General features: G+C 37.8%; 3 protein-coding genes and 1 pseudogene across 12 annotated transcripts; 3 read left to right on the top strand and 1 right to left on the bottom strand.

The window, feature by feature from the left end:
* Positions 1-1,118: 1,118 nt before the first annotated feature.
* Positions 1,119-1,825, bottom strand: LOC111792917 (uncharacterized). The gene has a single exon (XM_087123545.1). It carries the CDS (start codon positions 1,631-1,633, stop codon positions 1,307-1,309), a length of 327 nt encoding a protein of 108 aa, XP_086979671.1. The 5' UTR covers positions 1,634-1,825; the 3' UTR covers positions 1,119-1,306.
* Positions 1,826-8,259: 6,434 nt separating this feature from the next.
* On the top strand, positions 8,260-11,569 carry LOC111792503 (rho GDP-dissociation inhibitor 1). Of its 4 annotated transcripts, none has more exons than XM_023674014.2 (6): positions 8,260-8,397; positions 8,797-9,038; positions 9,132-9,198; positions 9,298-9,516; positions 9,616-9,740; positions 11,264-11,569. In XM_023674014.2, exons 2-6 carry the CDS (start codon positions 8,808-8,810, stop codon positions 11,339-11,341), a joined length of 720 nt encoding a protein of 239 aa, XP_023529782.1. In that variant the 5' UTR covers positions 8,260-8,397; positions 8,797-8,807; the 3' UTR covers positions 11,342-11,569. The 4 variants fall into 4 exon arrangements, with proteins under 4 accessions (XP_023529782.1, XP_023529783.1, XP_086979061.1 ...); XM_023674015.2 differs by lacking the exon at positions 8,260-8,397 and adding an exon at positions 8,404-8,573; XM_087122935.1 differs by lacking the exon at positions 8,260-8,397 and adding an exon at positions 10,368-10,439 and having other exon boundaries at positions 8,404-9,038.
* A 2,431-nt stretch (positions 11,570-14,000) lies between these two features.
* LOC111792499 (fasciclin-like arabinogalactan protein 7 pseudogene) lies at positions 14,001-15,642 on the top strand (annotated as a pseudogene). Its single transcript, XR_015420588.1, has 2 exons — positions 14,001-14,177; positions 14,761-15,642. The product of XR_015420588.1 is annotated as a fasciclin-like arabinogalactan protein 7 pseudogene (transcript).
* Positions 15,643-17,381: 1,739 nt separating this feature from the next.
* Positions 17,382-23,956, top strand: LOC111792416 (fimbrin-5). Of its 6 annotated transcripts, none has more exons than XM_023673866.2 (15): positions 17,382-17,605; positions 18,226-18,364; positions 18,470-18,640; positions 18,751-18,989; positions 19,078-19,249; positions 19,369-19,407; positions 19,528-19,596; positions 19,700-19,816; positions 20,077-20,288; positions 20,474-20,629; positions 20,713-20,912; positions 21,955-22,121; positions 22,207-22,303; positions 22,368-22,459; positions 23,428-23,956. In XM_023673866.2, exons 2-15 carry the CDS (start codon positions 18,278-18,280, stop codon positions 23,656-23,658), a joined length of 2,049 nt encoding a protein of 682 aa, XP_023529634.2. In that variant the 5' UTR covers positions 17,382-17,605; positions 18,226-18,277; the 3' UTR covers positions 23,659-23,956. The 6 variants fall into 6 exon arrangements, with proteins under 6 accessions (XP_023529634.2, XP_023529632.2, XP_023529631.2 ...); XM_023673864.2 differs by having other exon boundaries at positions 18,223-18,364; XM_023673863.2 differs by lacking the exon at positions 17,382-17,605 and adding an exon at positions 17,614-18,006 and having other exon boundaries at positions 18,223-18,364.
* The last annotated feature ends 538 nt before the right edge of the window (positions 23,957-24,494 follow it).

The following is a 24,494-nucleotide window of genomic DNA, read 5'->3' as shown; positions in this document are numbered from 1 at the left end:
TTCATATCACGACAATCAATGATTTTTTTATTAAAAAAACACTGATATTTATATTAATTAAAATTTAAAAAAAAAAACTTTTTTAAAAAAAAGGAAACATAAAGTTTGCCTTTTTAACATCATTTTTTAAATACCAACTCCTATTTACTTCAACGAGTGAACACTGTCCTTACAGATCAATAAGGTCGTTTTCATTTATTTTATCTTCCCTTACGTGAGATCTTATATTGGTTGAAGAGGGAAACGAAACATTCTTTATATGGGTGTGGAAACCTCTCCTTAGAAGATGCGTTTTAAAAATCTTGAGAGAAAGCTCAGAAGGGAAAATTGAAAGAGGACAGTATAGGTGAGCAGTGAGTATCATATTCTCAAGATCGCTCTCGTTCGTATCTGGTCTTGTTTATTCATGTATTCCTTGTTTACTCGAACGTCACAAATTAAAAGGTGAAAGAAGCTAGAAATAAAGGGCTAATAACTCGTGGATCGTTTTTTAATCGAACTCGTCCTTATCCTATGCTTAGAAATCTCTAGATTTAGTATGAACCAAAAAAGGGTTTGGTTGAATAAACAAAAACACTTGTATGGTGGGGCATAAAATAATGATTTAGACCCATAAAATGAAAAGGAATCCTCTTCACATCATGCATAGTGAAGAACACATTGAGAAGTTGAGAGAATAATAATGATCAAATTCAATTGAGAAAAGCAAATGAAATGGATAGCCACCACCATTCCACCGCCCACTCAACACCACATTGGCTCCCATTATAAACCAAAGTTGGAGGATGTTGCCCTCTCTCTTTATTTTCTTTTCTTCCCACATCATTATTATGGACACAACCCTACAACCCTCACAACTTCCATTATCCATTAGGTCGCCCTTGAACGAGTCAACCGAGCGTCTCAGTAGCGAGATTGGATACATGAATAGAATCAAAGGTGACATTCCAATCCGATACAGATCCCTACTTCTCACAATCCACCCATCAAATCCCGTTCGAACTTACCCATAATCCCCAAATGCTTGATTTGGTCGAGAAAGACTGAACTGAGTGTCTGAAGTACGTAATTCACACAAAGATTTAAAATTTGAGGAAAGTAAGAGATGACAAATGTAATGATTGAAAAATTTTGTAATTTGTGAAGTAATACATTGTTTTACGTACATATTTGAAACCTAACTCGAATTCAAACACGAATCGAAACATAACGATTCAAGATTTGAATTCCGACCCAACAATTGTAATACTAAAAGGATCCAAACTAAGTCCCAATGGCTCTATAACAAATATCCACACAAACCCATTTACATTAAGATAGCATATCTCATGCTATCACTTACCATAAGATGATTCACTTCAGATATTCTGGCGAACTCGCCGGAGACCCACATCCCGTCGACGCCATTAACATGTGGGTGAGAGAAGCAAGAAAGAAACGAAAATGGGGTTCGAAGAACATTGTAAATTATCGAAACCCCATGTGAATTTCTCTCTCTACGGTCGCCACCGTCGACCACCCTTCCGCCGCCGTCAACTCCACCGCCGCTGAACATGCTTTCATCAGCCACTCGTGGGCTCCTCTTCCTTATGTTGTGGAGTTTACTTCTCACTGCCGCCGCCAACCGCCACATCTGATGGTTGAAATTTGTTTTTTTTTTTGGTTTTTAGAGGGCGAGGAGAGAGAAAGAGAAGTGGAATTTGGAGAAGAAAGGTATGGAGATGGGAGTTTAATAATGGGAGGTGTTCATCTTGTAATTGGTGGTTTTGGGGTCCATCCATTTCCAATCCAACATCGACAACCTTACCTAATTATTCACGAAACCAAACTATTTTTCGGAGTTTTTAAAAATATTGTTGTAGAGATGAAGTTATGAGTAGTTCTTATCCTAGCTATGTTTGACCTATCTATTAAGTATCAATCATAGTTTAGGGTAGGGCTCAATTTTCATGTATTTGACTTATCTATCAAAGTATGTTAGATAGATATTTAATAACCCTTTTGTCATCGATGCGTTCTTATCGAGTTCTGATGCGATCCATCTCCCCATGACTTCTCTTACATTCGTCACGATGTCTTTTTCGCACCACATATCGTTGTCTGCCCTATAGTTCTAAAACGCGTTTACTAGAGAGAGATTTTCACACTCTTTATAAGAAATGTTTCGTTTCTCTCTCCAACCGATGTAGGATCTCACAATTCACTCTCCTTGAGGGCCCGCGTATGCCTAGCTCTAATACCAACTGTAATAATTTGAGACCATTGCTAGTAGATATTGTCCGTTTTAGCCTGTTATGTATTACCGTCAGCTTCATGATTTTAAAATGTGTTTAATAGGTTCTTATTCAACCGATGTGGAATCTTACAATGTCTGTACGTGCACGTGCAATGTGAGGTAGGTCAATTTGAAGTTTGAAAGAAAATTCCAAAAGAAAGTGGAAAGAAGGGTAGGGCATAGTGTTTATGAAAAGGACTTGACCACAAACACAAAAATTAAAATGGGAATGTGAGTGCTACTCCACTATACCTTCTTATATTGCTCTCAACTTTCACTTAATTATGTTCTTTCCATTTTATAAAAGTGAAATTTTTTCCTCTCTCCACCCGACCCCTACAATCCACCTTTTTCGGAGTCTAACGTTTTCGTTGGCACACCGCTTAGTGTATAACTCTGTCCAAGTCTAGCTTTAGTACCATTTGTAACAGCTCAAGTCCATCGTTAGTAGATATTGTCCACTTTAGCCCGTTTCACGGTTTGAGTCTAATAACAAAAGGCACCGTTATAAAGGATATTTCGTTTCCCAAACATATGAGAATTATTAAACAAAATAAAAAGTTAGATTAAGGTCAACGTTATTTTACTTGTTAATATTGTAATATGGGATTAAGCTATTAAACCTACCGACACATTATAATTTAATATAGACTATGAAAAAGTATTTCAATAATTGCTATTAATTTTCTTATGGCATTGGCTTGGAGTGGTATGCCACTATTTTTATCATTTAAATATTCCCCCGCTCTTTTTCCGCTTTAATTTAGAATATAAATATAATGAGGGGACTCGAGGGACTCGAGTCGTCATGTTGTATAGGTCGTACCAAGACTTGATACACGGGTGAGCCAATGAGAAGCCACAAGTAATTAGGTCATGTCAACGTCGAGTTGTCATTCTTATGCTTCACCTGTCATACTCTAACTACATGAAACAAGTCAATTTTATTGGATTCCCTCCTACTTAAATCGGTATGGCCCGATCATGTATAGGTCATACCAACGCCTGATACAAGGGTAGACCAATAAGGAATAACTTTTTCTTCTCTGTTTAGGAAGTAAGCTGCCATATTAGCATAATTTCGTTTGCAAAGAATTCTCGATGTGAAAACTGAAAGAACGGGAGAGTGGATTTGTAGAGATGATATTGTTGGATGATGAAAGTTCCACGTCGACTAATTTAGGAAATGATCATGGGTTTACAATCAAGGAATACTATCTCCATTCTAGTTTTGTAATCATGCGTTTATGCTCAAAGTGGATACCATTGTGGAGGGTCGTATTCATCTGACTGATATCATTGAGAAAAGAAACATTTTTTTTCATTTCAGAACGTGCAAAGATGATATTTCTAGAAATGTTTGTAATAAAAAATTTTGAAACATTGTTCGCTCTCCTATGTCTTCTTTAGCTGTATTTCCACCATCTACGTACCAACTGAGCCATTACGATCTTAACTTAATATCAACTTAGAAGTGTTTTGCTAAGTTGAGGTGCGACTATCTATTATAGAATCGTCAATAACGTGGCTATCACTATTATGTGTGTAAAGATTAACTCCTTCTACAGTTATCGTATTCCAAAGAACTTGTTTCATAACAGCTCGATGTTCTATCTGATCTTCCAAAGTATTGGTTTTCTTTACTATCATTTGATACGAAAATCAACCTAAATTAATTTTAACGGGTCACAAAATTATAATTAAAAATATTCAAACTTTTATAAACTTTTATAAGATATGTATAAAGTGACTTTTTCATATATAAATAAAGGGAAATAGACATATTTTTCATGATTAAAAAAAAAAACAATATATTCTTAGTGCTTGACATTTAGAAAGGTGTAAAATTGTCTTATTTGTATGAATAGGAACAATAGAACATGTTTGGTCCCAAATTTAATATAACTTTTCTTTATTTTTATTATTTATTTATCTTTTTTCTTCATTTATTCATGTTCCTTTGATAACGACAAGTCGAAATATTTTTATTTTAAACGACATATTCTTACATTCAAACGACAACGACTCATGCCTAACATTCTGAATCTAGATTCGACACCTGATGACTCTAACATTTCCCTACATCCCATTTATAAATTGTCTTATTTATTCGTAAAAATTGTGACTTTCAATTCTTTTAGACATTTCCTAGTCATTCTATTCGTAAGGGTTGCTCTCATTCGGATATAGTCTCAATTGATTCATGTACCCGTCCTTTACTCGGTGTCACATGCTCATTAGTTTTCGGCATGATTCGTCCTCGACCCATATCTTACTAGGAGAGGTACTGCTCTAATACCATTCGTAACACTCCATGTCCTGAATTTGAATCAAGATTATGAATCTAAATTTGATACCTGATGACTCCGACATTCTCTATGACATGGTCACATTACTTACTCTTCACTTCTAAGAGTGAAGACCATTATAAAATGATCAATGATCAAATTATATTTGTTTGATAGTTACGTTTGATCAGCTATCGTGAAACGACCATTCTATTTAAGAGTTGGTTTGGATGTCTTATATTTGAAGGGCAATGTGCCAATGATAGCCGTAATGAGTTCCAAAAGAAACAACGTACTCCCACGTATTAACTTTCTTCTGGAGTTACTTGGCTAGCTATGCCACGAGCGTAAACGTAATTCTGTTTCTCTATGAATATTTTAAATCGTTTAAATCTCGACCATAATAAAATTTTATCTATTTAGGGTTTTTGAATATATCCTAAAAGCGAAACACGTAAGAAACTAAACCATACGATGCAACGTTTAAGATAATAATCAATGTTTGTTTAAGAACATAGACAACAATACAATCTCACACCAATATCATACATAACATGCAACCAAACAAAGCCAACACTTTTATTGCCACGTGGCAAGATGCCACGTATGAAGAGGTTCCACGTGGCTTCCAAATCATAAAAATCCCACACATAATATACCATATTTTCCATTTCTTTCACTCTGTCTTCTCCTCCGACACTTCCTTCTTCTCATCTTCTTCCTTGCCCTCCTCTTCTACCGGAGCTTCCGCTTCCGGTGCCGATGACTCGTCCGAACCGTCGTTTTCTTCTTTGGCAACCTCCGCAATTGATAATGATTCTAACTCCTCCGCCGCCCCCTCCTCATCCGACAGGATCACAACCTCCTCCTCCTCCTCCTCCTTGGCAGCTACTTCAACTTCAACACTCTCTTCTTCCTCCGCCTTCTCTTCCGGTGCCGCCGCTTCCTCGTTAACTACGGCCGTTTCTTCTGGGAGAGCCGTGGTCGGAGGTATCGGCTGCAAGTTAACAAAAGAGTATTAAAAAAACATTTACATACATACATATACATACATATATATACATATACATATATATACATATACATATATATACATATATATATATATATATATAATATATATATATTATTGATATTGTACCTCAACGGCGGCCATGGAAATGCTTGTTTTGAAGAAAGGAGGGTGGCGCAAAGAAGACTGAAAATGTATGTGAGATTTTATGGAGCTGCGAGTTGGTTTATATAGAAACATCCAACTCGAGTTTATTTATAAAATAATAACTTTTTTTATTGACAAAAAACGTTCAAATATTATCCGTGTCAGTATGTTACGTATTACCATCAATTTCACGACTTTAAACGGTGATCACTAGAGATAAGTTTTCACACTCTTATAAGTAATGTTTCGTTTTCTTCTCCAACTAATTTGGAATCTCACTATCCACCCTCTTTGTGGGCCCAACGTCCACCGCCCATTGTCTGGCTCTGATATCATTTGTAACAGCATGTTTTGACGCGTTACGTATTGTTATCAGCCTCACAGTTTTATAACGTGTTTATTAGGGAGAGATTTCCACACCCTTATAAGGGATGCTTTGGGACCTCTCGGTTTGCTAGCTTATAAAATTTGTTTTCTCAAATTGCTTTCAGAGCGTTTTCCAAAACTTTCTCTAACCCTATTTTCTACCATACGTCATTTGTGTCACTGGCGACCCAAGTAATATCTTTTTCTTTGGCAATGTGTGCCAAAGCACCGTGCTTTGTGCTGTCGGGGCTTTAGACACGATCAATGATGAATTTCTTGTTCGAGTTTTTATTTTATTTAATTTTAATTTTATAATATTCAAGAAAATTATTTAATTATTGATGTATAATATAAGGTTTTGAAGAGGCTACTAAATTAATGTGATGATCCATCCATGACTAGGCTAGCTTGTTCATATCATTTATTCTATTAATATTTAATTAATCAATCAATTAATATAATGTTGAAATATTAAGTTTATAATAACTTATTATCATTATTATTAATTTTATCATTCTTGTCAACTTAATAAAGTTGGCTTTTTGGAGTTGAAAATAAAAAATAAAATAAAAAATCATATAAAATTGAAATAATGGATATGGCCTTTGATTTTTTTTTTTTTTAATTTAAATAAAGGAATTATAGTTATTCGGGTTTTGAAATATAATAAATTTAGACATTTTCAACCAATTATTTTTTAAAAAATTGGGAAAATAGAGCATAAAATAAAATATATTTAAAATAATAAATAATTAATTAACATTATTGTGGATTCCCATGAGTATGTCTCTTATGGAAGGTTTCGTGCCCTCCATGTCCATAATTTGAATGATGATTCGGAATTCGTATTCGATACTGGATAGTCCCGACATTCCCTTGCAACATGGTCATTCTACAGACGAGCACGAGTCTTTCCAACATGTTTTTTTCTAACATGTTTTGTCCTCATTCACGTGCACCTAAGAAAAATTTCTCAAAGATCACCCAACATAGAATTGCTTCAAGAAAAACACGCTTAACCTTGGAGTTCCCGTGAATGAGCTACCAAAAAGAAATGTGCACCTTGTTCGTATAGGTAGTAACTTTCATTTTTTTAAAGTTTTTCTTAGTCATTGTATTCTCATGATTGCTCTCATTCCCTTTTATGATACTAAACCAAGAAAATCAAGCAACCTCGGAATCAATCATACTTGATTTGACTATGTTAGAGAAGATAATGTTTAACGGCCTAGATCCACCGCTAACAGATATTGTTCTCTTTAGACTTTTCCTTTCGAGCTATCCCTCAAGGTTTTAAAACACGTCTATTAGGGGAAGGTTTTCACACCCTTATAAATGGTGGTTTGTTCTCCTCCCCAACCAACGTGGGACATCACATAATGTTTGTGTATACATCATACGTATAGTCATGTTCTTGCTTCCACTTCGACATATTCATGCTCAACACGAGTTCTTCCAGCATTTTTTGTCCTCATTCACATGAACTTTTCGAAATTTTTCAAGAAATTACCCAACACAGAATTACTCCAACAAAAGCACACTTAACTATGAAGTTCTATGATTGAGCCACCAAAAAGAAAGGTTCGTCTTGTTGGTATAAGCAGTACCTTTCATTTCTTTTAAGTTTTTCTTAGTCATTCTATCATTAAAACCGCTCTTATTGTATGTGGTCTCGGTTCATTTATATATCATTCCTTTACTCAAATGTAACAAATGTCAAGCCAAAAAATTGATAAAGATCATGACAGTTTGAATAAGTGTCTCCGTAAAAGATAAAGTTTAATTTAATTTATGTATGTTACAGTCACGAGAAACACGAGTAATAAAACGAACTAAGAAATAATAAATAAATGAGCTCAAATGGTCAAATAACATAATCATAATATCAACAAAGGTATCCACTAATAATGCTCACACCAACATGTTCCTTGTATGTCTTAGGCGACAATCCTTTTGTTAGTGGATCTGCAATCATACGGTCGGTTTGATCCACTTTGCTTCAAAACTTCTTCATAAATCCTTTTGTTAGTGGGCTACTCACACTCATCGGGCTTTTGTTTGAATTGGGTTTTGCCCAATCCAAACAAAAAGCCCACGTTATGTTCTTAACTTGTTCAAGTTTTGGGCTTGATAGCCGAATCAGCCCCATAATCAACTATGGTTCAAATTTCAAAACACTTAAATTAAACTAATCATTCATTTGAAACTTAATTTTGTTGTGTTTAAGCTGTATTGTTTGACCATTTCAAAGAAGGGACTGAGGAAGAAGCTTCTGCGACTTTGATTCTGAGCGGAAAGTGGGAAAATCGGTACGCTTTCAGTTCAAAAAATGCCCCGCAATTCTCTGCGCTAATTCCCATATGAATTTTTCAAACCCCACAATCGATTTCTGTCTCTTTCGAGCATTTCGGATCACCACAGGACTTTTTCTCTGAAAACCAGAGCTAAATTCAAACCCCATTGCCTATTTTCCTCTCTGTTTAAGGTTTTTGTGATTGTGTTTCACTTTTTCCTTTCTGGGTTTTGTATTTTGTTTACTCCCCGTTGATCTAAACGGGAAAGGAAAGAGACCCACTTCAGATTTTGCCTCATTCTTTCAATTTCTTTACTGGGTTTTCTCATAATGGAAATGTTGAGTGATTTGAGCTTCGTTATGTTCTGATTTTGTCGGGTGTTTTTGTCGATTTTGTTCTGTTTCTTTGTCTTAGTGTTACCCTTAATGTCTTTGGCTGTTGAGGCTGCTTCAAATTCCAAGAACATGGGGTTTGATGAGAACCGTGAAGAGGGAGATACATTGGATAACCATGGGAATGAGAATGAAGCTGAGAAGATTAGTAGCCAAATGAATGAAGCTTCTCTTTATGCAACGGAGGATGAAACTGATGATGAAGGAAGCAAAATCGAGTTGGGCCCTCAACGCACATTGAAAGAAGAGCTCGAGAAAGATAAGGTTGTTCTTGTTCTTGTTCTGACATTCAAGATTGTCTGTCTGTTTGTCAGTTCATAAGTTCTGTTTCTGTTCTTTTGTGTCGTGTAAGTTCAGGATGATGAGAGTTTAAGGAGGTGGAAGGAGCAGCTTCTTGGCTCTGTGGATTTAGAAAATGCTGGAGGTAATTAGAATTGTTCTGAAATGCTTCTAGCTTTGTTGTGCTATGCTATCTTTGCTTTTGGTTTTGTATATCAGTTCCATTTCTGTGTGTGTTTTGTAGAAACTCTTGAGCCAGATGTGAAGATTTTAAGTCTGTCAATAGTGTCTCCAGAGAGACCAGACTTGGTTCTTCCGATACCCGACGACGGGAACCCGAAAGGGTTATGGTTTACTCTGAAAGAAGGCAGTCGTTACAACCTGAAATTCTCCTTCCAAGTGGCTAACAACATTGTTGCTGGCCTCAAATACACCAACACTGTTTGGAAAACTGGTGTCAAAGGTATCTATCCGTGTCTAATTTCGCTATTCGTTTCTAAAAGCACGAGTATCGATTACCGATCGATGATTATGACTGACCTTGGTGACTTGTATGTTTCAGTTGACAGCTCCAAGGAGATGCTTGGAACTTTCAGTCCCCAGGTTGAGTCCTACACTCATGTCATGCCTGAGGAGACCACTCCCTCCGGTATGTTCGCCCGTGGATCATACACGGCAAGATCTAAGGTCAGTATGTGTATGCAATTCACATAACAATGCCTAGGGCCCTTTACTTTACTTTACATAACCTTCTCAAGCATGGCTCGAACGATGGGATCGTTCGAAGAAACATTGATAATACATAGGACACTATCTGGTTTTAAGAGCACAAGCTATAGGCTAGTGACATAGTCGAATGAGTTCATATTTATCTACGCCCTCGAATTAGAAGTCGATATTCGGTTCCCGATTTCCATCCGAGCGGGATTGTAATCAAAATCCTTGCTTTCCAGGCCCTTTTCCCAGTTAGCATGCAACTGTGTATTCATTGAGTTTCCTTTTTGACTTCTTTGCAATTATAGCTACAATGTTGGCCCATTGAGTCCATTATTGGAGCCCTGTTGTGCTGTTCATTATGTTCTAAGGGACATGGGCCATGTTCTTCTGTACAATATTTGCTTTACAAAATGTGTACTTTATTTTGAATGTGCTCTGAATTTCCCTCCTCTTCTCAGTCAAATCAGCACCCAATAAAGGTCTTTTCTTCCATGACTGTTCTTTTGACAAACCTACTTCTCTCAAATCCTTGTTTCCTTTCGACGAATACCCTTTTCGTCATGTGACGATGTCTATTGAAATCGTTACAAATGACAGATCTATTCAATCGATTTCAACGATTTATAGCTTCAAAGCAAAAGGAAAGTTTTTCCCCCATCTTCAAGGAAGGTAACTTTTTTCTTCGGTTTTCGGTCTATGATAAAGGGTTAAATACATTAATTTCCGTGCTCCAAACCCAACTTTTACATTCTCGTGAAACCGTAGATGTTGTCTTCTTTGGGTTTTCTCTTTTGGGCTGTTTTCACACCCTTATAAAGAATACTTTGTTTTCCTCCCCAACCGATGTGGGATCTCACAATCCACCTTCTTTCGGCGCCCAACGTCCTCACTATTTCCTCCCCAACCAATGTGGGATCTCACAATCCACCCTCTTTCAGGGCCCAACGTCCTCACTATTTCCTCCCCAACCGATGTGGGATCTCAAAATCCACCCTCTTTCAGGGCCCAACGTCCTCACTATTTCCTCCCCAACCGATGTGGGATCTCACAATCCACCCTCGTTCAGGGCCCAACGTCCTCACTATTTCCTCCCCAATCGATGTGGGATCTCACAATCCACCCTCTTTCGGGGTCCAACGTCCTCACTATTTCCTCCCCAACCGATGTGAGATCTCACAATCCACCCTCTTTCAGGGCCCAACGTCTTCACTAATACTCTTTCTCCAACCAATGTGAGATCCCCCAATCCACCCCCCTTGTGTCCACCTCTTCTAGGGCCCAGCATCCTTGTTGGCACACCACCTTGTGCCCACCTCCTTCTGGGCTTAGCCTCCTTCCTAGCACATCATCCGCTGTCTGGGTCTAATACCATTTGTAACATGAACCTTAAATCTTAAGCTAAATTGAATCGGATATGAATATTTTGGGAGAATGTAATGTGTTTTTGGTGGAAATAACTGTATGTTTGTAATTGAAGTGAAGTGTGCTTGCAGTTTGTTGATGATGATAACAAGTGTTACTTGGAAATAAACTACACATTCGACATCAGAAAGGAGTGGGGTGCAACTTAAGTGAGTGATTGGGGTATTAGGAGGCAGTGCTGTGGGAGCTGGAGTTGTTAAGCAGCCAATTTTTAGTGAATTAATTGCTCTTTAAATTACATGTAATTATAATTAAGGCCAACAAGTATTATGTTAATTACTAGGTTTGTTCTTTTACAAGTTTTCAATGTATTCAGACTTTGGAGAATATGAATGAATGCAACAAACAACATTCTTTGTTTCTTGCCTTTTAATAAACCTTGTGTTTCTTTTGTTGAATCGGGGTGGAAATAAGTTTGATTTGACTAACCATCTCATCGAAATTTTGTGATACTCGAGTAAAGGAGGAATACATGAATGAATCGAGATGATATCTGAATGACAGTGATCATGAAAGACTTAAAGTTACTATCTATACCAATAAAATATACATCTTTTTTTGGTGGCTCAATCATCGAAATTTCATAGTTAAGTGTGTTTTACTTTGAACAATTTTATGTTAGGTGACAGGAAATTTACGGTGATGCATGTTAATGAGGACAAAATATGCTGGAATTACTTGTATTGGTTTGTGGAAATAGTTTTCACTCTTAAGAAGCGAGGAGTAGGTAAAGTGACCATGTCGGGTGGAGATGCAGAAGAATGAGGTAAAGTGACCATGTCGGGTGGAGATGCAGAAGAATGTTGGGACACAGGTGCCCAATCTGAATTTTGAATCTTAGACTGAATCCTAAATGACACACTGGTGTCTTCTCTGAATTCTGAATCTTAGACTAATAGGTGTCCAATTTGTCTTAGAGGTGTCCAATTTATCTTAGACTGAATCTTAGATGACACATGGGACACACAATCTGTCTTAGACTGAATCCTAGATGACACACAGGTGTCCAATCTGAATCCTAGATGACACATGGGACACACAATCTGTCTTAGACTGAATCCTAGATGACACACAGGTGTCCAATCTGACACAATCTGTCTTAGACTGAATCCTAGATGACACACAGGTGTCCAATCTGAATCCTAGATGACACACAGGTGTCCAATCTGAATTCTTCTCACAGGGGTCCCATAGGTATCCAATCTGTATTCTTGTCACAGGTGTCCCATCTAAATTCTGAATCCTAAACTGAATCCTAGGCGGGTAGTTGATAGGGTAATTTGATATAGAATCGCTTAAAAAAATAAATAAATAAAAAGTCAATGTTTGAGATACAATTGTATGGGAAAAAGAAATATTAAATTGTTGGTGGGTGTTTTTCTTTTCTTAAAGTTTTAAAATTGTTATATTTTACAATATTTTGTCATAAAGAAAAATAATAAAATAAAATTGACAGGTGTTAATAATATAAAATTAACAGAAAATTAGTGACATAAATGAGATTAAATTTTGCATTAATTTTGTCAGCTCAAAACCACCAAATCTCTTTGGTTTTGACATTGCCAACACATTTTTTATAAAAAAAAAAATATTTATTAATTCTCTTTAAAATAATAATAATTGACCCCCAATTCCCAATGTACTCTTTTTAATATTTAATTATTTATATCACTAAAACATCAATTTACTCTTTTAACTAAAAATTAATTTATACCCTCCAAATTTTAAAATGCATCTACAATATGTCTCTGTCCCCGCTCACAATCCTTTTCTTTAGGGGTTAGCGTCCTCATTGACACACTGCCCTATATGCCCCTGTCCCCGCTCACAATCCTTTTCTTTAGGGGTCAGCGTCTTCATTGACACACTGCTCTATGTCATGTTCTGATATCATTTATAACAGTCCAAATTAATCCACGCTTTAAAACACGTCTTGTAGGGAGAGGTTTTTACACTCTTATAAGAAATGTTTCGTTTTCCTTTCCAACAAATATAAGATCTCACAATCCGCCGTTAGTTCTGACTATTTATAACAACTCAAACCCCCTCACTCTCAATAATCCTCAATAATCCTCCCCTCGAACAAAGTATACTATAAGTCTCCCCTGAGGCTTATGGAGCTCTCGAATAGCCTCTCCTTAATCGAGGCTCGACTCCTTTCTTTGTAACCCTCGAACAAAGTACACCATTTGTTCGACACTTACTTTAGTCACTTTTGACTACACCTTCGAAGCTCACAATTCTTTGTTCAATATTTGAGGATTCTATTGACATGGTTAAATTTAGGGTATGGCTCTGATACCATGTTAGGAATCACGACTCTCCACAATGATATGATGTTGTCCACTTTGAGCATAAGCTCTCATGGCTTTGAAACGCGTATGGTAGAAGATATTGTCTACCTTAGCTAGTTACATATCACCATCAACCTCGTAGTTTTAAAACAACGTCTATTAAGGAGAGATTGTGATTTAAAGATAACCGTGATATGTTTTTACTCAATTTCAGAATACTTACAGTGTTTGAAGTCAAAATTGACAAAAGGACACTGGTTCGGAGTTAAGATCTAAAGGTATCTTTAAGGTTAAAACTAAATATCTCCGTAATAAAAGTCAGCTATTTATTTGTCTGGATTGGTAGCCGATGTAAGTAGCTATCCTAACCGACGACCTAAATCGTGCATGGGGTAGAGTACAAGGTTGGCTTGAGAAGAAGAGGAAAAAAAAAGGGTAAAAAAAGAATTAGTTCAAATGTGATTAAGAAATGCTACCCTACATGCCCAAGTTCTTAAGGAAATGCCTTACAAATAAAGTATGGTTTTTTATTTTATGTCTCAAGGAAGATCCCAGCTCTTTGTTCATCACCCAATTACTCTCTCTTCTTCACCCCATTTGCTTTTCTCCTTCATTTTCTTTAAATACTTGCTTCAATCTTCATCTCTTTCCCCATTATTTCTCTGTCAGAGCTTCTCTCTTAGCCTCCCTGGTCAGTCTCCTTCTCTCATTGTCTCTGCCTTTTTGCATTGCTAATTTAGGCCTCTTTTGGGTTTGGATTTGCTTGGTTTTGGCTGCTGTAACTTGTGATGGGCTGATCTAGATCTGGGTTTTTCTTACTTTTTTGTTTGGGGTTTTGTTGAGGATTTGATGGGCTGATGGGACATTTTGAATTGTGTTCTTGTGTTTGTTTGTCTTTGAATTCTGCTGTTTTTGGCTTTGTTTTTCATGTTGTACTGTTTGATTTACTTGTCTGGATCTTTGATTGTGCTGTTTTCTTGTTCTTCTTGCTGGTATGTGTTTGCTCTGTTTTGGCTAGTTAGTGAGCAGCTAGTGAGATCTGGATTTTGAAATTTAAGTCTATAAACATTACTTTTAATCTTGTTAAATGCTGTTTTGGACTTGTTTAGTGTAGTTCTTGCTGAGATTTGATCCATTTGGGGAATTATACAAGCTTTGGGAATGGATTTTATTGAATTTTTCATGAATGCATATCAACTGTTTGTGAAAATGTCACTGTGAACTTATGAAGCATATCAGTTTGTTTAAGATTGCTGAGATCTGATGATGGGCAGGTTTTGGAGAATGGAATTGTCCATGATTTTCACTGTTTGTAGTGCATTGTTGCTTCTGAGCTCTTCACCTGCAGATGCCAAAACAGCCAGCCCTCCGTTGCTTAGCCCGACCCCGGCACCAGCGCCAGCCCCAGATTTTGTTAACCTCACAGATCTGCTCACTGTAGCAGGTCCATTTCATACCTTCCTCAGCTACCTCCAGTCTACCAAAGTTATTGAGACCTTCCAAAACCAAGCCAATAACACAGAAGAAGGAGTGACCATCTTTGTCCCGAAAGACAGCGCGTTCTCGGCACAAAAGAAACCGTCTCTCTCGAACCTCACCGAGGATCAGCTCAAGTCTCTTATGCTATTTCATGGCTTGCCACATTACTATTCTCTTGCTGAATTCAGGAACCTCAGCCTGCAGAACCCGATCTCAACGTTAGCGGGTGGGCAATATAGTTTGAACTTCACAGACGTTTCAGGGACCATCCACATTGGCTCAGGTTGGACCAACACAAAAGTGAGTAGCAGTGTGCATTCAAGTGATCCTGTTGCAGTTTACCAAGTTGACAGAATTCTGCTGCCTGAGGCGATCTTCGGAACCGATATCCCCCCAACCCCAGCCCCCGCACCAGCTCCCGATATCGCTATCGCTCCCACGGCAGATGCTCCTTCAGCTGACAGTGATGGAAAGGCTGCTCCATCTTCACAACCAAAGCCATCATCTTCCCATAGGATCATCAACTGGGGGATTTTGATTCACGTTGTTTTGGCAATTTCATGTGGATTTTTGTTTTGATTGTGATCAGAAATCCTACCACCCATTTATTACATTAAGAAAAACTATATTGCCCATTTTGTTATGTTATTGATCTAAAGCTTCGTTTTTTTTTTTTGTGAACATATATGTTGTTGGATTTGTGCAAGAGGTTTCCTTTTTCGTTCCTCTCTCCACCGCTAACAGATACGTTACGTATCATCGTCAGACTTATGGTTTTAAAACGCGTCTAGCAGCCCATGCCCATTACTAATACTGCTAATAGATATTGTCTGATTTAGCCCGTTACATATTGCTGTCAGCCTCGCTCAATCCCACTGCTAGTATATATTTTTCGAGCCCACCGTTAGCAGATATTGTCCGTTTTAGTCCGTTATGTATCGCCATCAATCTTACAGTTTTAAAACTAGTTTGTTAGGGAGTGGTTTCCACCCCTGTAAAGAATGTTTTGTTCCTCTCTTCAACCGATGTAGGATCTCACAGTTTCGATCGATCCACTTCAATCGATAGATAAATCGATCGTTCTAGCTCTAGTACCAACGGTTTGAATAGCTTGATCTCGAAGCTCCGGGACCATTTCAAGATTCGAGAGTTATTGTCATGGAAAGATGAAGCCATGAAAGGGACTACAAACTACCCAACAAAAAAGAAAGAGACAAAGTGTAAAGAACAAATGAAAGGGCCAATATCAATTTACTTTAAATTTGAAATGATTTGAACTATTGAAACACTTTTTTGAATAATTAAGAAAAGTTTGATAATAATAAGAATTATTATTATTTTGTAGTTTCCAATCTTTTAGGAATTAAGCAAGTTCAGTAGCACTTTTGTCCAAATTGAAATCGGTTCGATTCAACTCAAACTAATTTTAAAGAAAACTCAGGATAAATTCAATCTAAACGGTATAAATTGAGTTGGGTTGATCGAGTTTTGATTCCTGTCCAAGAAAATATGACCGAATGAAAAGATTATGGACAAAGAACGTTGATTTAAGACATACATGTAAAACATAAGCATATGCCTAAAAAATGTTTCCATGTTTGGTATCATGTCTTGTCCAAACCCAAAAGATATGTTGGCTCACATCCCAAGTCCCTCACCAAGAGATAATAAATGCCAAATAGTTTAGGCCAATTAACACGAAAGATCAAATATTATTCTGAGATAGAATAACCGATCCATTGATTTTCTCAAAAATTTAAATAGGTTTATCTAATAACAAAAATGATCGAAGAAAAATATCTAACCAAAATGCTAAAATTATAAAAAATCACATCTCGTATAAAATTCACATGTCACAAGAATGTATACACTTAATGATTACAGATTCATGCATTCAAGGCACGAAAGGTACCGTGTAGTTATTCTCCATCGTAATAGCACACTTTCCCTGCAAACGTCTAGTTGTATTCATTAGGGAAATATCGAAAATCAGAGCATGCTCCTACTCGTCTCACTTCTTTGTTCATGAACAAGCCCTATACTTCATTAACCATATCTTTTCCATCAATTTACTCGGTAACACCGACCGGTTTTAAAATAAAAAAATGATTTTTTTCCTAATTAAAAAAGAAAAAGTGAGGCAAAAAGAGAAATTCATTCCAAAATGGAAAGTTGGATCCCTTCCTTACAAGAAAATAGAAAGAATATTGCCCATGTTCTATCACACTCTTCATCCATATTCAATAATTAATGATCTTCAAAATGCATATCCACTAAATCTTTAAAAGAGCATTAATTTAGAGGCATTGCGTAATGAGAGAAAGCAATGATTTTTCATTTTCAAAACTCAAAAAAACAGGAGAATGAAAGCAATAAATAATGAAAGAAAAAAAGGGTAATCAATAAAATCACGAATTATTCATTAGTTGAGGGTTTCAGTGGCTGATTTTGATTTTTGGGTCCCCATTTTCTGGGTCTCACTCAGCAGTTCCTTAAAACAAGCACGCTTTTCTCTCGTTTTCCTTGCCTATTCCTGCCCCTCCTCACATCCCTTCATTCTACCCTTCACCTCTCTTTCTTCACGATGAGATTGCGTTTCGTTTAATCTGTTCCACTTCACTTTTATCACTTTTTCTTTAGGTATTACGTATTTTAATCTCCTTTTTCAGTGTTCTTCATTGTTTTTCCTTTCTGGGTTTTTGTTATTTCCCTTCAATTCGTTGGTTTCGGATGAATTCCCATGTGTTGTGTTTGGAAATTTTTGCATAGCACGTTGAATTGTGGGTAAACTTTGGCCTCTTCAACTGGGTTTTTGTTGATTTTTCGTTTCATTTCATCTATGATCATCTTTTTTCTTCATGTTTCTGATGTTGATTCAATTGCCATAGTTTTCTGTTCTTTTGTTTGTCTATTTGCTTCATGATTGTCTATGTTTATGTTGTGTTAATCTAGCTCTGTTATCTGTTATTTCCCTTCAATTCGTTGGTTTCGGATGAACCCCATGTGTTGTGTTTGGAAATTTTTGCATAGCACGTTGAATTGTGGGTAAACTTTGGCCTCTTCAACTGGGTTTTTGTTGCTTTTTCGTTTCATTTCATCTATGATGATCTTTTTTCTTCATGTTTTTGATGTTGATTGATTGTAATTGCCATAGTTTTCTGTTCTTTTGTTTGTCTATTTGTTTCATGATTGTCTATGTTTATGTTGTGGATATCTAGCTCTGTTATCTGTTTGACGATTGAAATTTATTGTTTCAGTAGTTAGGAGTTTTTCTTTGTGTTGAGATATTCTGCCAAAAAAGATAGGTGAAAGATGTCAAGCTTTGTGGGTGTTCTTGTTTCTGATCCATGGCTTCAAAGTCAATTCACTCAAGTCGAGCTTCGAACGCTCAAATCCAGAGTATGTATCTAAGTTTCTATTGTGTTTCTTAGGTTGTTTTGGTTCTTTTCTAGTGAATTGTGAATTCTTTTCAGTTGATATGAGGAATTGTTGTGTTGAATTCAGTTTCTTTCCGTGAGGAGTCAATCGGGTCGTGTAACGGTGGAGGATTTGCCTCCTGTTTTTGCGAAATTGAAAGCTTTCAGTGGAATTTTCACTGAGGATGAGATTAAAGATTTCTTGAAGGAAACAAGTCGAGATGTCGGTGAAGAAATAGATTTCGAGTCGTATCTTCGGGTGAGTTTGTTTATTCGGATTTGGATTGCTTTTTGTTCGTGTTGATTTTCTTTTCTACAAGTATAAGCAATCATTTGAAGTGACTGATTTTATAAGATTCATTACTATAGGCATACTTAGATTTACAAGCCCGAGCAACAGCTAAATCAGGCGGAGAAAAAAGTTCTTCTTCGTTCTTGAAGACCGCCACAACAACGTTTCATCATGCAATTAACGAATCCGAGAAGGCATCTTATGTTGCACACATAAACAGTTATTTAGCTGAAGATCCATTTCTGAAGAATTATCTCCCTCTTGATCCCGCTACGAATGATTTGTTTGACCTCGCGAAAGACGGTGTTCTTCTTTGGTAATCGAAACAACTTGAATTTAGACTTTTCAATGTAACTTTATGTTGATGTATGGTAATGATCTTTGCTTTTGGTTGTTCCGTGCAGTAAGCTTATCAATGTAGCTGTTCCAGGGACCATAGACGAACGAGCTATCAATACGAAAAAGGTCCTTAATCCTTGGGAGAGGAACGAAAACCATACCCTTGGCCTTAACTCTGCAAAGGCTATTGGATGCACAGTGGTTAACATTGGCACACAAGATTTGGTTGAAGCTCGAGTGCGTTAAAACTACCTCTCTAGCCCGTCTAATTGAATCTACATGTTAGCATAACTATTTTAATAAAGTTAATGTAAAGTTTCCTAATTTTGTTTCTTTCTTTTAAATTTATTTTCTAGCCGCATCTGCTGCTTGGATTGATATCACAAATAGTTAAGGTATTAATGAATTGTTATTTTTCATTTTTCTTGTCGAATATTTTTAATATAAGGACATGATTTTCCGAGGTCTTCACGGAACGGGTTTTATTTATCTCTTTTAATGTGCTGGGAATGTAGATTCAACTGTTGGCTGATCTTAATCTGAAGAAAACTCCTCAACTTGTGGAACTGGTGGCTGATAGCAAGGTGTTTTTTTCTTTGCCTTGTTGAAAGATGAAGCTATTAGCATAGCGTGGTCGGTTTGGGTCGGTTTGTAACGATTCTTACCAATGTTTTCTATAACGTGCAGGAAGTGGAAGAACTCATTGGGTTGGCACCAGACAAAGTTTTACTCAAATGGATGAACTTCCATTTAAAGAAAGCTGGCTATGAGAAACAAGTCACGAACTTTTCGTCCGACGTGAAGGTTAGAGAATACCCACCGGTTGTATATATTGCACGGAAAATGTTAATCAACTCTTATGCTATAGATTAAGGGGATGACGTGAGTTTATAAGTAGGAATATATCTCTATTGGTACGAGGCATTTTGGGGAAACCAAAAGCAAATCCATGAGAGCTTATGTTCAAAGTGGACAATATCATAGCATTGTGGAGAGTCGTGATTCCTAACACGTTTGAAGTTCGTGTGGTTTGAACCAGTATTGATTAAGTTTTTTATATGCAGGATGGGGAGGCATATGCTTATCTGCTTAATGCTCTTGCACCAGAGTTCTCTGGTGCCTCTACTTTGAATGTTAAAGATCCTACTGAAAGAGCTAATATGGTTCTTGAGCATGCAGAAAAATTGGATTGTAAAAGATATCTAACTCCCAAGGACATTGTTGAGGGTTCACCTAATCTTAATCTTGCATTTGTTGCCCAAATTTTTCAGCACAGGTGAGAAATGTTTCTTTCAGACTCGAACCATTTGAAGCCTTATTCGAGTGCTTTCCCTCGAGCTTTTCGTCGAATCTTTGTTCGGCTGTTGGCTACACCATTGCCTTTTCATCTTAATCAATAGATATGTTGACTGATGCTGCATAGCTGAATGTCTATTCCGAATTGCGAACTTGTAAATGCAGGAATGGGTTGACTGCGGATACCTCGAAAATGTCATTTGCAGAAATGATGACTGATGATGCGCAAACATCTCGGGAAGAGCGATGCTTCCGTTTGTGGATTAACAGTCTAGGCATAGGCACATATGTCAACAATGTCTTCGAGGACGTTCGAACTGGGTATTGTTTTTGTTCTTCCTTCGACTTATGAATTACTTTTACGTCCTTACGGACGAGCTTGAGATATGACGTTCATACTGCAGATGGGTTCTTTTGGAAGTTCTTGACAAAGTTTGTCCTGGATTAGTAATCTGGAAACAGGCAACGAAGCCTCCTATCAAGATGCCGTTTAGAAAAGTTGAGAATTGCAACCAAGTTGTAAAACTTGGGAAGGACTTGAAATTTTCTCTTGTAAACGTTGCTGGGAATGATATTGTGCAGGGAAACAAGAAGCTTATACTAGGTATCTATCTTTCTACTCTTCATTTATTTACAACTCTTATTGGTATGCCCGTTCGATCTTGAAACGGGATGTTATCGTGCAGTGTTTATAGTTTGTTTGATTCACTGGTTGGTGGTGGAACGGTTAATAGACTGTACTTGTGAGCTAAATATATTCGAAAGAAGAACGAAACGAATTGGTAGCTTTGGTAGATGAACTTGTCTTAAGCAACGAACTTACTTGAATAGGTTAGTTCTTACAAACATAGTTAAAAGAGGCTAGGAAACACGGATACATAAAATAGGGGATTCTATCTGTAGTAGCTCAACCCCACCGCTAGTAAATATTGTCTTCTAAAAGCTTTTCCTTTCGGGTTCCCCTCAAGGGTTTTAAAATGCGTCTGCTAGGGAGAGGTTTCCACACTCTTATAAAGAATGTTTCGTTCTCCTCCCCAACCAATGTGAGATCTCACACTATAAACTTGTTCCGATCTAGGATAATAAGCTCATGACGCTTTTTCTTTCATGCTTCCCTCAAGGTTTTTAAAACACGTCTGCTAGGGAGAGGTTTCTACACTCTTATAAATAATGGTACGTTCTCCTCCCCAACCGATGTGGGATCTCACACTATCAACTTATTCCGGTCTAGGATAATAAGCTCACGAGGCTTTTTCCCTTTCATGCTCCCCTCAAGGTTTTTAAAACGCGCTAGGGAGAGGTTTCTACACTTTTATAAAGAATGTTTCGTTCTTCTCTCCAACCGATGTGGGATCTCACACTATCAACTTGTTCCGACCTAGGATAATAAGCTCATGAGCTTGGTCTTATTTTACTATTGAGAAACAAACGAAAACTTCCATCTCCGAGCTTAACTCAAACGTAGCTGGCTTCTTTTTGGGTGTGAAGTAGTGTCAAACTAAAATACCCAACGAGCATTAGTTCTCCTTGAAAAGGAGGTTATTGAGCCATACCTACCTTGTTACGGCTTCACTTCAGCCGTGTAGGTCGTTACACGAGAGGCAGAGAGAGTAACATCTAAAGACAATTACATTGTTATTGAACAGCATTTTTATGGCAACTGATGAGGTTTACAATGCTTCAACTGTTGAGAAACCTGAGATCACATTCTCAAGGCAAAGAGGGAAAGGAGATCACGGATGCTGATATTCTGAACTGGGCTAACAACAAAGTGAAGAAAGCTGGAAGAACCCACCAAATGGAGAGCTTCAAGGTAAACAAGTTAAGAACATTAGTGTTCTTCCTTCACTTTCTGTAGTTGATTGTGTGATGTGGATGATATTAACGTCTGGTTTCAGGACAAGAATCTTTCAAATGGCATGTTCTTCCTGGAGCTTCTTAGCTCTGTGGAGCCAAGGGTGGTGAATTGGGCTGTTGTTACAAAAGGAGAAACTGGTTAGTGTTACATCTTTCCATGTGGGGTTGTCTTAATTTTGACTGTAAAATGGTGAAATTGCAGAGGAAGACAAGAAGCTGAACGCGACGTACATTATTAGTGTTGCTCGAAAGCTTGGCTGCTCCCTTTTCTTGCTACCTGAAGACATTATTGAAGTAAGTAGCAAACTACATTATCATGCTAAACTTGTGTAATACCCCAACCCCACCGCTAAAAGATATTGTCCACTTTGGCCCTTTACGTATTGCCGTCAGTCTTACGGTTTTAAAATGCGTCTGTTAGGAAGAGGTTTCCATGTTCTTATAAGGAATGCTTCTTTCTCCTCTCTAATTGATGTGGGATCTCACAATCCACCCCACTCGGGAAACTATAATTCTTGTTGGCACAATGCCCAGTGTCTGGCTCTAATATCATTTGTAACAGCTCAAACCCACCACTAATAGATATTGTCTGCTTTGGCTTGTTACGTATTGCCGTCAACCTTATGGTTTTAAAACGCGCCTGTTAGGGAGAGGTTTCCACACCCTTATAATGAATGTTTCGTTACTCTCTTCAACCAATGTGGGATCTCACAATGCACCCCCTCGGGGGCCAGCATCCTCGTTGGCACACCACTCGGTGTTTGACTGTGAGATCTCACATTGGTTGGGGAGGAGAACGAAACACTCTTTACAAGGGTGTAGAAATCTCTCCCTAACAGACGCGTTTTAAAAATCTTAAGGGGAAGCTTGAAAGAAAAACTCCAAAGAAGACAATATCTGCTAGCGGTGGGCTTGGACGGCTACAAATGGTATTAGAGCCAGACATCAGACGATGTGCCAACGAGGAAGCTGAGCCCCATAGAGGGGTGGACACGAGGTGGTGTGCGAGTAAGGACACTAGGCCTCAAAGGGGGTGGATCGAGAGATCCCTCATCGGTTGGAGAGGGGAACGAAACATTCCTTATAAGGGTGTGGAAACCTCTTTCTAATAGACTCGTTTTAAAAACATAGAGGGAAAGTTCGAAAGGGAAAGCCCAAAGATGACAGACAATATCTGCTAGCGGTAGACTTAGGCAGACTTAGGCCATGTATGCGTTGACATCCTATTCAATTCTTGTTTTGCCATTCCAACGTTTTGACAGGTGAACCAAAAGATGATCCTCATACTAACTGCTAGCATCATGTACTGGAGCCTGCTACAACAAGCAGACGAGTCCGAGCTGTCAATCATGAACGACGATAACGTTTCAGATACGAACACAGAAACTACGGACGGGACGGAATTGTCCTCGGCTAACAAGGCGTGTGCTTTGGCCCAAAATGAGGACGAGTCTCCAGAAGAATCCTTAGCAAATCAAAGTGCAAATTCGTAATAGAGACCAACCCAGAAGAGCAAGGCAGCATTCTTTTTTTTCCTTTTGATTAAATTTATTTATTGGGAGAATATATAATACAGGAAAAAAATGGTTACAGTTTAGCTTATTCTACTGTTTGGTAATGGTTTACCTGTGGAGGAAATAGACTGTATATTCATTTTCTGGAAATTTTGAACTAGAAAATCTTGTTAATTAGGGCTGTAATTTTCTTTTCAACAATTATAATAAATATTATACAATAATAATGTGAAAGGTTAAGGATTACTTTCTTATCCTTTCGTTATCTGTTCTAACATTTTTTCGACCCAACCAAAGTGAGCGTTGTTTAACAGTAATTAATATGTACTTCTTTGAGTTTGAAAGGATACGTTTTTTCCCGCTTTCCCTTTCGGGCTTCCCCTAAAGGCTTTAAAACGCGTTTGCTAGGGGAAGGTTTCCACACACCTTAATCCAATCGATGTGGGACCGCCCCCAAATCCACCCCCCTTTGGGGCCCAGCGTCCTTACTGGCACACCACCTCCCCAGCGTCCGGTGACTGGCTCTGATACCATTTGTAACAACCCAGTTCCACTACTAGCAGATATTGTCCTCTTTGGACTTTCCCTTTCGGGCTTCCCCTCAAGGCGACTGGCTCTACCCAGTTCCACTACTAGCACATATTGTCCTCTTTGGACTTTCCCTTGTCCTCTTTGGACTTTCCCGTTCGGGCTTCCCCTCAAGGCTTGCTAGGGGAAGGTTTCCAATATTGTCCTCTTTGGACTTTCCCTTGTCCTCTTTGGACTTTTCCGTTCGGGCTTCCCCTCAAGGCTTGCTAGGGGAAGGTTTCCACACC

The sequence above is a fragment of the Cucurbita pepo genome, chromosome 4 (genome assembly GCF_057944985.1).
Source record: "Cucurbita pepo subsp. pepo isolate OVF chromosome 4, ASM5794498v1, whole genome shotgun sequence".
NCBI lineage: Eukaryota > Viridiplantae > Streptophyta > Magnoliopsida > Cucurbitales > Cucurbitaceae > Cucurbita > Cucurbita pepo.
Note: the sequence above shows the minus strand (reverse complement) of the source record. Positions and strands in the feature narration are given on the sequence as shown.